Consider the following 11584-nt stretch of genomic DNA (forward strand, 5'->3'; position numbering starts at 1 on the left):
CGATTGCAAAGTGAAAGCAAAAAACAAGCGCAAATTCAAACGCGACTTCAATATGTCACATATTGACAGTGGCTCACCGATGCCAATGACATAATTACCCAGCTACATTTCTGAAAGAATGCAAAAGCATTGACATATATTTTTCCTTCCTCTGACAGCCCGATGGGCAGAGATAGATTTTGGTAGCCCGACTGGAAAAAAAGACTGGCAAAAAAAAGATTTTGCGAGCCCTGGACCTCTACGGCTCCGGCGTCCCAGCGGCTGCTGCACGCTGCTGCATCTTCTGCCTGACGTGAGGCAGCACAGCGTCCCTGTAAAACACCTCCAGTTTGGACACTGTCTCCTCCCACAGCTCGGGGTCAAAGGTCACCAGGACCACAGCCGTTTCCTTCAGGGTGAAGACCACGAGGTCGGCCTCCCGCAGCCCCGTCACCGCCAGCTGACACTGGATCTGAGTGTAGTAGCTGTGGGAGGTCTTCAGGCGGTACACTGGAATCTGGAGGAGGAGGACACGAAATCAGAGAGGAAGAGGCGGAGGAATTGGAGGAGGAAGAGGAATCAGAGAGGAGGAGGAAGAGGAGGAGGAGGAAGAATCAGAGAGGAGGAAGAGGAGCAGACTGATGTGTGTTTGCTACCCCGCCGCGCTCCCGTGTGGCCTCCTCATGCAGCTGCAGACAGAAGGCGGGGTCCTCCCTGCAGGCGTCCTCCACCCGCCTGTGTCTGTGCTTGTAGGGACACTTCACCTCCAGACAGAGCAGCCATTGGCCGCTTCGTCTGTCCGTCACGATGCCGTCAGGACTGGCAGCCAACCAGGGCCTCCGGGGGTCGACGAACAAGCCACAGTCCCAAACGCAGACCTGCTGGCCCAACGCCGAGGACTTCAGCCTCTGTGGGGTGATGTAATCAGTGACATCATCAGCAAATGTTCAATAAAGTTTAGTGTGTAGAAAACAGTAGTGAAGGACCTCCTCCTCGTCCCCAGTTTGTAACGTTCTTGTGATTGTTGCGGTTTTCTCACATATTTTGTGCCTTTTCTGATATTTTTCACTGATTCTGGTTTTCTTATTATTTTATACACATCTTTCTTTCACGTCACTGGTTTAAAACCATTATTTTCTCTGTTCACTGTTGACCATTACCATAATAATTAGTAATTAGTCATTTATTTGTATTTTATCTCTCAGGCGTCGCACTTTTTAGTCTTTTCCTCGTGATACTGAGCTTCTTTGACTTGTTAAATTAAACTTTAACTCAGAGCTCTCATAATGCCCATATATCCTGCTGGCCGTGTTTGTGAGGATGGCTGAGAGTTACAAAGATGCTGAAACACACCTGGTACCTGCGGATGACCTCAGCCTCCATGTGGACCCCCCAGCTCATGGCTCTGGTCTGGACTCTGGGCCCCTCACCTGTCGAGACAGTCAGGTAACCAGTTACTGGCTGACCTCTCGGGATCCTGCACGTGTTACAATAAAACTCACACCAGCAGACATCCTGGTGAAGCTGCTAAAAGATACATTTATATGGAGTCAGGGTACCAGGTGGTAGAAGGTGTGGCCTACCTGTGACAGCAGCCAGGTAGGAGGTGGGCGGAGTTTTGCTCTTGCCGTTAACAAAGCCGGAGCGAGCGATGCTGTGTGCCACCGAGGCCGTGATCCGGTTCTTCCTCCAAGCGAACCAGTCTGGGTTGTTTCTCTGTCCGCGGGTCAAGACTTCCACCTCCTCCACCACACACCGGTCCAGACGGACACCCACATCCAGGGGCACCTGCTCGGGTCTGGGAGGGGCTGCTGGGGAAGGTTTCTGGGGAGGATCTGGATCAGCAGCAACCGCCTCCTTCACAGGTTTCTGTGCCCATTTCTGTCCTCCTTCAGGAGGTGGTCTCGCAGCCGAGGCAGCTTTTTGGGCGCCGCTGTTTCCTGGATCTGCCCGGGAGTCAGTCCCAGTCTGAAGGGGGCGCGCAGCACCGGGTCTGGTTTTACTGGAGGTTCTGGTTCCAGTGATGCCTTCTGGAGTCTGGATGGAGGGGTGGTATCTGACCTGAGGGAGGACTGGTTTCTGAGCCGTGCCAGTACCTGTGGAAGTCTGCTTGGTGTGGTGGTTCCGCATTGTTGTTGGGTCTTGATCCGAAAGGGGACCAGAAGAGAAACTGCAGGAAAGGAATGAAAAGCAGAAGAGTCTGAATCCAGGAAGCAATAGACGTGATCAGATTAAATAAAATCACGAAACGAATCACCATCATCGAAATGAATATCAGATCAAACGGGTAATAACAGATTTTTAACTTGACAGAGTCGACCGAGGCTTTTATTTTGAAGAGTCAGGTGTTTCGCCACACATCCGGTTCAAACAGCCGAAACAAACCACGTGATCGCCCGACCACGTCCCCAAGCACATACACTCCTGCCACCAGACTCCGTTCAGATTTGTGTAGAAACACGGAGCTCGGCGCTCCGGTGGACGCAGGCTCACCGGGAGGCGTTTGAGACTCACGGGGAGGAGCCGCTCTGGTTTTCGGCCAGGACCTCACGAAGGCAGCGTTCATCGTTTTTCAGGGAGATTCTTTCAAATAATCAGGCCAACTTTAACGTTTCCTCGTCTGTCTTTTAAGAAACAACTAAAAGCTCATTTTTTAGTTTTGTTTAGCGCTGTTATTTTGTTGTGAAGCACTCTGTGATCCTTGTCTTATATTAATACAATTTTACTTACTTTTATAATGTGTTCTTAGGGTCCTCGTCTTATGGGAAATAGCTTTTTTCTTGAAACAGAAAAACAGGGAAACAGAAACGGAAGGAGGCCCTAAAGTGAATGAATTTTGAATAGAGTCTGGTTGAAGCCGCTCCGGCTCCTCTGAGAGCACACGGCGAGGTTAGTTCGTGTTTCCAGACCTCGGCCTGTCTGTTCTACGCTCATTAAGCTGTAAACCAGCGGGCTGGCTCCTTATCTACCTGGCAGGTGAGTGAAAGTGTCAGAATGTACCTTACCTGTCTCTGCTGTCGGTCTGAGAGCAGAAACGAAACCGAGTCTATTTAAAGCCTCGCTGACTCATTATCCCGTGACACCAGACACGTCCCGGCATGTTTCAGCTCAGCCTGCTCCCAATAATCTGGGGGATCATCGATGAATCGTATCAATAACAACCGGAAGACTCGGGTTTGGAGTTTGTTAATACATCCACAGTAGACGCTGAACACTCATCATCATCACTGTGTATGAAGGACGAGCTGCCGTCAGCCCACCTGTGTGCAGGTCGCAGTCTCACCTGGAGGCGTGGCTTCGAATCCACTTCTGACAAAACGCTTTGCAATTGTTTGTTTACAATAGTGAAAAACAGTGATGCATAAAAATACCAACTATGCATTTTAATATGCTGATTCAATTCAACTTTATTTATACAGCGCCAAATCACAACAACAGTCGCCTCAAGAGAGATAAGATAAGACTTTATTGATCCCACAACGGGGAAATTTTTGCGTCACCTCAGCTCAGGTACAGATATATGAAGGAAATACAAAAATACAATTAAGTACAATCAATGGAAAAAGTAAGATAATACACTATATACAATGGTAGCATACACAGTATGTGATTATGGATATAGTTGGAAATACAGAAGACATAAACTATATAGCTTGGAAGGTCATGGAAGGTCCATTATGCGTGAAGTGGTGACCGTGGATGTTCACAGTGTCCAGTGACTTATGACATCGTGATTGAGGAGTTATAGTCTAACTGCTGTTAGACTCGCTTTACATTGTAAGGTAGACCCTACAACAATAGATACAGAGAAAAACCCAACCATCATTTGACCCCCATGAGCAAGCACTTAGGTGACAGTGGGAAGGAAAAACTCCCTTTTAACAGGAAGAAAGTGCTCTAATAGGGTGATATGGTACTACAAGGTCATTAAGATCAGATGGGGCCTGATTATTTAAGACCTTGTATGTGAGGAGCAGGATTTTGAATTCTGGATTTAACAGGAAGCCAATGAAGGGAAGCAGGAGAAATATGCTCTCTCTTTCTAGTCCCTGTCAGGACTCTTGCTGCAGCATTTTGGATCAGCTGAAGGCTTTTCAGGGAGTTTTTAGGACATCCTGATAATAATGAATTACAGTCGTCCAGCCTGGAAGTAATAATACTGGTACTGTCTCCAGTCTAGTCAGAGCCCGCTAACTGTCTTTGGTTCTGTGTGGTTGGCTGAACCGCTGCTCGCCTCACTGAAGAGAATTTGACAGGAAGTGGCGAGCTCCTGCTCTTTGAGTCCTTGTTCTGTTAGACCTCAGTTTGTGTTGAACCGCTGTGATGTGTCTTCCTGCAGCGGATCATGCGGGTCTCTCGGGTCTCTGCCGGCCTCTTCCTCACTGATCTGGACTCGGCTCTGAACACCAGCGTGTTGACCAGCAGAAATGTCACTCTCATCGTCAACGCCAGTGGGCTCGAGGACATTTCCTACCCGCAACTGGATGGTCTGCAGGTGCTCCACATCCCCGTCCAGGACCAGCCTCATGCCCCCCTCAGAGAGTACTTCGACCTGGTAACTGAACGGATCAACCAGAACCGAACGGGGGCGACTCTGGTCCACTGCACTGCCGGCAGAAGCCGGTCCTCTGCGCTGATCATGGCCTACCTCATGAGGTAGCCACAGTGCTTTAGTCTCACTTTGACAGTCAGGTTCTGGTCTCTGATGTGGTTCTGGTCTCTGTGCTTCAGGTCTCAGGGTCTCAGCCTCCGTCGAGCTCACCAACTTGTTCTGGAGCAGCGACCATTTATTCGACCCAATGCTGGTTTCTGGAGGCAGCTGATAGACTTGGAGAGGACCCTGTTTGGTAGGAACACAGTGAGGATGGCGAGGACACCAGGCGGCGTCCTTCCTGAAGCTCTGGAGGACTCAGACGCTGCAGCGGTGCACTGCCTGAATGTCTGATGCTGGCTGGCTCTGCAGCGTTTTCGGTGTGAAGCACTCTGAGGAACTGCTTCCACGTGCTCTTCCTGTTGTTGGGAGGAGCTTATAAACCTGTGCATATTTCTCCTGTTCTCTGGGCCTCAGAGTGCTGCTCTGTGATTGGTTGTGGTTTAAATGCCGCTGAAATCATCAGTTTTCTGCAGTGTGTGTGTGTGTTATGGTGCTAGATGGTTATTTACTTGTAATTTTATGGTACAAATGAAAAAGTCACATGACTGAGCAACTGGTTCAATCAAACCTTTATTTAAAAAACCCCCCAAAACAAACAATAAAAAAAAGCATCAGCAACAGTTCAGGTCAGACGCTGCACACAACCCTGCAATCAAGCTGAACTGAGCATGTGCAAGAAACGCGTGAAAACAACGAGTAAGAAAAAGTTTTATCAGGACAGCAGATTGACCACATTAGTCTGGGGGCGGGGCTGTAGGGGGCGGGGCTGTGTGTGTGGGGGGCTGAGGTCTCAGTACTGGAAGCTTCTCTTGGTCTGGATGTCATCGAGGATCTGCTGCAGCTCCTCGTCCTCAAAGCGACCCTCCAAGCTGAAAACACAGAAACCTTTATTGACACAGCAACCGAACAACCACACAGACACACGCACAGGTGTCGTCATGGAAACACAGCATCGTTGACGCCACCTGCTGCCGGTTCTGCTCTGAAGTATCTGCAGAACTGAACCAGGACCAGCTCTGGACAGGAAACTGAATCTCTGTGCAGCTGTGTACCTGACTCCGTGGTATAATTCTCAGACACGTAGCCTAAAGCAGACGACTCGTAAGCTGGAGAGTCACAAATTTAGAGGATCATCATTTAGCCTGGAGAAATAGTTTGCTGCTTTATAAGAAAGCCCTCCGCAAAGCCAGAACATCTTACTATTCATCCCTGATTGAAGAAAATAAGAACAACCCCAGGTTTCTCTTCAGCTCTGTAGCCAGGCTGACAGTCAGAGCTCTTTTGAGCCAACCATCCCTTTAACGTTAACTAGTAATGACTTCATGAACTTCTTCACAAATACAATTTTAATCATTAAAGAAAAAAAATTGTATCTGTGGGATGATTATTGGTAACATTATCTACAGCTACTCTTAGTACCATTGATGTTAAGTTAGACTCTTTTTCTCCAATTGATCTTTCTGAGTTAACTTCAATAATTACTTCCTCCAAACCATCAACGTGTCTTTTAGACCCCATTCCTACAAAACTGCTCAAAGAAGTCCTGCCATTAATTAATTCTTCGATCTTAAATATGATCAACCTATCTCTAATGATCGGCTATGTACCACAGGCCTTCAAGCTGGCTGTAGTCGGTCTTGTGTCAGTGAAGTAAAAGACGGATTTAATGCGACAGGACCATTCAAACAGCAGTCGCTTTCTAAAACACCGGATAGTCAATACTTTGTAGAACCAGCTTTTGCTGCAGTTCCAGCTGCCAGTCTTTTAGGGTCTGTCTCTACCAGCTTTGCACATCTACAGACTGAAATCTTTGCCCATTCTTCTTTGAAACAGCTCCAGCTCAGTCAGATTAGATGGACAGCGTTTGTGAACAGCAGTTTTCAGATCTTGCCACAGATTCTGGATTGGATTTAGATCTGGACTTTGACTGGGCCGTTCTAACACATGGATATGTTTTGTTTTAAACCATCCCATTGTTTCCTGGCTTTATGTTCAGGGTCGTTGTCCTGCTGGAAGGTGAACCTCCGCCCCCAGTCTCAAGTCTTTTGCAGACTCCAAGAGGTTTTCTTCCAAGACTGCTCTGTATTTGGCTCCATCCATCTTCCCATCAACTCTGACCAGCTTCCCTGTCCCTGCTGAAGAGAAGCCCCCCCAGAGCATGATGCTGCCACCACCATATCTGACAGTGGGGATGGTGTGTTCAGAGTGATGTGCAGTGTTAGCTTTCCACCACACATAGCGTTTTGCATTTTGGCCACAAAGTTCCATTTTGGTCTCATCTGAGCAGAGCAGCTTCTTCCACATGTTTGCTGTGTCCCCCACATGGCTTGTGGCAAACTGCAAACGGGACTTCTTATGGTTTCCTGTTAACAATGGCTTTCTTCTTGCCACTCTTCCATAAAGGCCAACTTTGTGCAGTGCACGACTAATAGTTGTCCTATGGACAGATTCCCCCACCTGAGCTGTAGATCTCTGCAGCTCCTCCAGAGTCACCATGGGCCTCTTGGCTGCATTTCTGATCAGCGCTCTCCTTGTTCGGCCTGTGAGTTTAGGTGGACGGCCTTGTCTTGGTAGGTTTACAGTTGTGCCATACTCATTCCATTTCTGAATGGAGCCACTGTAGGTAGGTATCGGATTCAGTACCACATTCAAAAGTGATCCTGATTGGATTTGAAAATATTGGATTTGTGCTGTTCACACTGTCATTACCATGATCGGATACGGGTGGCAAAGGGTGAAAAAAGTCAGATTTGATGCGCTTTCGCCTGCAGTGTGAACATAGATTTGTTATTTTGCAATAGACCTAGGATTCCCATGATGCACTGGGTTTTTCCTTTCCAGTCACCTTCTTCACTCACTATGTGTTAACAGACCTCTCTGCACTGAATCATATCTGTTATTAACCTCTGTCTCTCTTCCACAGCATGTCTTTATCCCGTCTTCCTTCTCTCACCCCAACCAATCACAGCAGATGGCCCTGCCCCTATAAAGCTCCTTGAGGTGACTGTTGTTGTGATTTGGCGCTATATAAATAAAATTGAAATGAACTTTCAAAATAAAGCTGCAGGGCTGGTCAGGTCTGTGTGACTTGGACAGCTTCCTGTTTTTATGAAGTGTTTTACACGGCCCGTGTGAGTGCAGCGGCACACGCAGTGCTCTGTTGTCCAGATTCTGTACAATAAAGTTCAGATTTGTCTCATGAAGCTGTTCCACTGTGCCAAAAGTCATTATTTCAGTCATAAACTGATATAAAAAAAAAAAAAAAAAAACTGGGGAGGTGGTCACAGGTTCATCCTGTGGGCTCAGACTAAAGCCAACTGTCTCACCCAGCTGACTCGCACAGCCAATCAGGATGAGCCTGTGCCTCCACCTCAGTGATCTTTTATTTTTCATCTGAATCGTTCAGATTCAGGGTTAGACAGTGTGAACAGGCAACACTTCCCGCCTGTGGAGGAAACACGACCCGTGTATTTAATGGTGGAACGGCAGGAAACGCATCACTCTCCGTGCCCTCGCCTAACTGGTTGTTGTTCCATGGGCTTAATCAGAACGGTCCCATTTGTCACTACCCGATCCGTACTGGAAACCCGATCGGTACCACGCATGTGTGAAAGGCGTCTACTTCATTTCACGATAGTTACGGGTCAGAGTATCTGTTAAGATGTTGACTCATTCACTGCCATTGACGTCTATAGCCGTCAATGGCAGTGAATGAGTCAATGGGTTTAACTCATTCACTGCCAATGGCTGGCAGTGAATGAGTTAACAATAAGTATCTCTTAAAATTTTTGCAATAATGAAACATTTCAATACAATGTAGACAAAAAAAACGAAATAAAAAGACAGTTACGGATCAGGACTCCCCGATGCTTACCGCGCATGTGCAGATGTTTCCTTCTTCTTCTGTTCATTTAATGGCAGTTTACTCCCAGTGTACGAGGACACTGCCACCTGCTGACCGAGCGAATGAACCCTATTGTAAACTGAATTAGCGTGATTACAAAGGTGTGTTAAATCTGATTTGGTGATAGTCGAGTGTGTTTATGCTCGTCTGTGTGGAGAGGATTGTTGGAATAGTGATGATGATGATGTCCGCTATCACTGTCAGTAAACACTTCATCTGGCTGATGAATCTACACGTGAGATATTACAAAGTCTGTATTATTAACTCTGTAATTAGGCGCCATTCTTCTAATTTTACGGCGCTGTTGTTCAATCGGGGGACGCTCTCTGTTGAGGAGAAAAGCATGAAGTTGTTTGTATACGGAGGTGTCCATTGTTTAAATGTCCGAAAAAGAGGCAGAGCTGTCGAGAAATGCTAGGAGCTAACTGGGCGCTAACCGTATCATATTAACTGTCACAATGTTGGCAAAGAGAGAAAGTGACGTAAGATTTGTGCATGCGTGGTACCGATCGGGTTTCCGGTACGGATCAGGTAGCGACACCATCAATGTGATGGTCATGTGACCACGCCCCTCAGCTACAGAGTAAATTGTCTGTGTGCAACGACTTCCTACAGACACACGCAAGGAATTCTTACCAACCCCACTCATGCTGTGATCACCCACCCACAGGTGTGTTTTCTGGATTCCAAATGTTGTGGCCATTTTTGTTGAATGTTTATAAAATGCAGTTTGTATTCATTTTAGTTCTTTCTTTAAAGTTGTAAGAATATACTGACCTAGTTTTGTTAAGTAAATTTGTAATTAATTTTTGGAAAAGTTTTTTGGAAAGTGATTGGTTTATTAGCTCATGGAGCCTCCCATTAATGAGGGGATTAAGAGCACCCTGGAGGGGTGTGGTAATGTTTTTGGTTTTTTGTTTGCCAAATGTCTGATGGGAAGACCACTTTTGAAGTTGTTAAAGCAAATTAAGTTAACTTTCGTTTAAGTTGTAAGAAGTTATTTGGTTGATTTTTGTTTATAATTTTGCACGAAATAAACGCCATATGATTTTTAAACAATGGAGTCAGAAGTGCGTTCCAAAAGCAAACCTCCCGTTGCCACCCACGGCCTTTTTGGTGTTTGGAACATAAAAGGCTGTGACACCAAATGTTTCCACCTGCCGCATCCAACCGGTCACAGCAGATGGCCCCGCCCCTCCCTGAGCCTGGTTCTGCCGGAGGTTTCTTCCTGTTAAAAGGGAGTTTTTCCTTCTCACTGTCGCCAAAGTGCTTGCTCACTGGGGGTCAAATGATTGTTGAGTTTTTCGCTGTATGTATTATTGTAGAGTCTACCTTACAATATAAAGTGTCTTCAGGGAACTGTTGCTGTGATTTGGTGCTGTATAAATACAACTGAACTGAATTGAACCTGCCTATGTGTTTAACTCAGCTAGTTATGAACTGTGGAGCAGCTCCTGTACCTCAACACTGCAGCTGTCAGAGGCTTTTATTGTGAAGTTCCTGCTGTGACGTGGATCTGACTTACCTGGGGATCAGGGCTTTGGCCTCCTCTGCGGCTTCTGGACACAGGTTGGCCAAACTGGCGAGCTCGAACTTGTGGAGCTTCTTCTGCAGCAGGAGGCTGAAGACAGAAAGATGACAGGGGTCAGAACCGGATCGCCTCAGACCTGGGTAGGAGCCGGGGCGGGGGCGTACCTGCGCACGGCCGTGATGGTCTCGCGGTTCTTGAAGCGGCTGAAACGGGCCGTGTAGTTGAGGGTCTTCATGAAGACCTCGGACAGCTCCTGCTCGTCCTCCGCGCTCTCGTTCTGCTGCTTTCTGTGCTCCAGCAACATGTGGACCTCCGAGTTCAGCAGCGTCTCCGCGTTCTCGAACTCTGAGGGGGAGGAGGAGGGGTTAACATCTGTCAATCACTCAGCACGCAGGCTCAGAGAGGCTTTGAACCTTCAGCCGAACCCACAGACAGCAGCTCGGTCTGTGTACCCGCGTGCACCCACGGACCGCCCGCGCGTGTCTGTAGTTGTTCGAGAGTGCGTTGCTGCAGGTACTCACCTTTAGGAAAGAGCAGCTGAGAAGCGTCCTCTTCAATATCACCAACGTGCGGAGGAGCCGCGCCGCCTCCAGCCGCCATGTCGAGGAGCATTCAGGAGTGTGAAGCCGCCCGGAGGGTGAGATACAGCTGCCCGGTCAAGCCTGGCAGCTCGGCAACAAAGCGCAGGTCGGGGGGTAGAAAGCAGCGCCGCCGCGCCGGACCGTAAGAAAACAGCGAGAACTACTTCCGGGGCGCCCACAGTCACTTCCGCTCTTTGTGACGACATTAAAGAACATTATAAAAAACAGAAGGAGGGTGCAGTTTGTGCCAAAGAGATGACAATATAAAAAAAAATTACATAAAATTAGAGAATCAGGTCGACAGTTCATTTTCCTGTCTGGCAGGGATTCTTTCAAAGTAACAGTCTCTGCTAGCAGCGCCCTCCTGCGGACGGGAGCGGCAGCTTCGCACTGAGTGTCAGAGAATAGTCTTAAGCAGTTTAAAAAAGATTATTTTGTTACATGAGTGCCGGAAGCCGCTGAACCCCGACAAAAAGAAACAGAACAGAATCTGTCTCAGCGGTCGTAAAAGGGAGACTGCGTTGGCCGGGAATCGAACCCGGGTCAACTGCTTGGAAGGCAGCTATGCTAACCACTATACCACCAACGCCTGAAGGCAGTGGCGCTGTACCACAATAAAACACACGCAGCATCAGTATTACTCAATATGGCGTAATGTGACGGCTGTGACCTCACAGCAGGGAGGTCCTGGGTATCACAGAAACTCAGGAGAGGCTTCTCCAAGCACACCGGCCACAAAGTCAACAACCTAGTGTAGCTGTGCAGTACAGCGACGAGAGCTCAGACCTGGAGAAACCAGCCACCTCCTAATATCAGCTATCAATTTTATTTCTATAGCACAAAGCGCTTCACAAGTAGTTCATGAACAAGAGAAAATAGAAAAATAACACATGATATAAGGCAAAGGCAACATATTTAACATAAAAACAAAACAA

General features: G+C 47.6%; 3 protein-coding genes and 1 non-coding gene across 5 annotated transcripts; 1 reads left to right on the top strand and 3 right to left on the bottom strand.

Annotated features, from left to right (window-relative positions):
* Positions 1–181: 181 nt before the first annotated feature.
* On the bottom strand, positions 182–3420 carry LOC102201801 (uncharacterized). The gene is made up of 5 exons (XM_005751643.1): positions 2985–3420; positions 1563–2149; positions 1333–1409; positions 636–887; positions 182–496 (listed from the first exon to the last, which is right to left on the bottom strand). The coding sequence occupies exons 2-5, from the start codon at positions 2107–2109 to the stop codon at positions 239–241; spliced, it is 1134 nt and encodes a 377-aa protein (XP_005751700.1). The 5' UTR covers positions 2110–2149; positions 2985–3420; the 3' UTR covers positions 182–238.
* Positions 2257–4942, top strand: LOC102201309 (dual specificity protein phosphatase 14). Of its 2 annotated transcripts, XM_005751641.2 has the most exons (3): positions 2257–2955; positions 4319–4635; positions 4711–4942. In XM_005751641.2, exons 2-3 carry the CDS (start codon positions 4325–4327, stop codon positions 4922–4924), a joined length of 525 nt encoding a protein of 174 aa, XP_005751698.1. In that variant the 5' UTR covers positions 2257–2955; positions 4319–4324; the 3' UTR covers positions 4925–4942. The 2 variants fall into 2 exon arrangements, with proteins under 2 accessions (XP_005751698.1, XP_005751699.1); XM_005751642.2 differs by lacking the exon at positions 2257–2955 and having other exon boundaries at positions 4087–4635.
* Positions 4943–5342: 400 nt separating this feature from the next.
* polr2d (RNA polymerase II subunit D) lies at positions 5343–10847 on the bottom strand. Its single transcript, XM_005751644.2, has 4 exons — positions 10590–10847; positions 10233–10413; positions 10063–10158; positions 5343–5502 (listed from the first exon to the last, which is right to left on the bottom strand). Exons 1-4 carry the CDS (start codon positions 10678–10680, stop codon positions 5424–5426), a joined length of 447 nt encoding a protein of 148 aa, XP_005751701.1. The 5' UTR covers positions 10681–10847; the 3' UTR covers positions 5343–5423.
* A 319-nt stretch (positions 10848–11166) lies between these two features.
* On the bottom strand, positions 11167–11238 carry trnag-ucc (transfer RNA glycine (anticodon UCC)). Its single transcript has one exon. It is a non-coding gene; the product is annotated as a tRNA-Gly (tRNA).
* Between the last annotated feature and the right edge of the window lie 346 nt (positions 11239–11584).

The sequence above is a fragment of the Pundamilia nyererei genome, unplaced genomic scaffold, assembly GCF_000239375.1.
Source record: "Pundamilia nyererei isolate P.nyererei 1_Seehausen unplaced genomic scaffold, PunNye1.0 scaffold00319, whole genome shotgun sequence".
NCBI classification, from domain to species: Eukaryota; Metazoa; Chordata; class Actinopteri; order Cichliformes; family Cichlidae; genus Pundamilia; species Pundamilia nyererei.

Excerpts from the sequence above, each read along its gene's own strand:
- LOC102201309 (XM_005751641.2), top strand. The coding sequence starts at position 4,325 with ATGCGGGTCTCTCGGGTCTCTGCCGGCCTCTTCCTCACTGATCTGGAC. Across the intron at positions 4,636-4,710 it reads ATCATGGCCTACCTCATGAG|GTCTCAGGGTCTCAGCCTCC; the intron begins GTAGCCACAGTG and ends TCTGTGCTTCAG.
- polr2d (XM_005751644.2), bottom strand. The coding sequence starts at position 10,680 with ATGCTCCTCGACATGGCGGCTGGAGGCGGCGCGGCTCCTCCGCACGTT. Across the intron at positions 10,414-10,589 it reads TCAGCTGCTCTTTCCTAAAG|AGTTCGAGAACGCGGAGACG; the intron begins GTGAGTACCTGC and ends CCTCCCCCTCAG. Across the intron at positions 10,159-10,232 it reads ACCATCACGGCCGTGCGCAG|CCTCCTGCTGCAGAAGAAGC; the intron begins GTACGCCCCCGC and ends TTCTGTCTTCAG.
- LOC102201801 (XM_005751643.1), bottom strand. The coding sequence starts at position 2,109 with ATGCGGAACCACCACACCAAGCAGACTTCCACAGGTACTGGCACGGCT. Across the intron at positions 1,410-1,562 it reads CTACCTGGCTGCTGTCACAG|GTGAGGGGCCCAGAGTCCAG; the intron begins GTAGGCCACACC and ends CTGTCTCGACAG. Across the intron at positions 497-635 it reads CCACACGGGAGCGCGGCGGG|ATTCCAGTGTACCGCCTGAA; the intron begins GTAGCAAACACA and ends CTCCTCCTCCAG.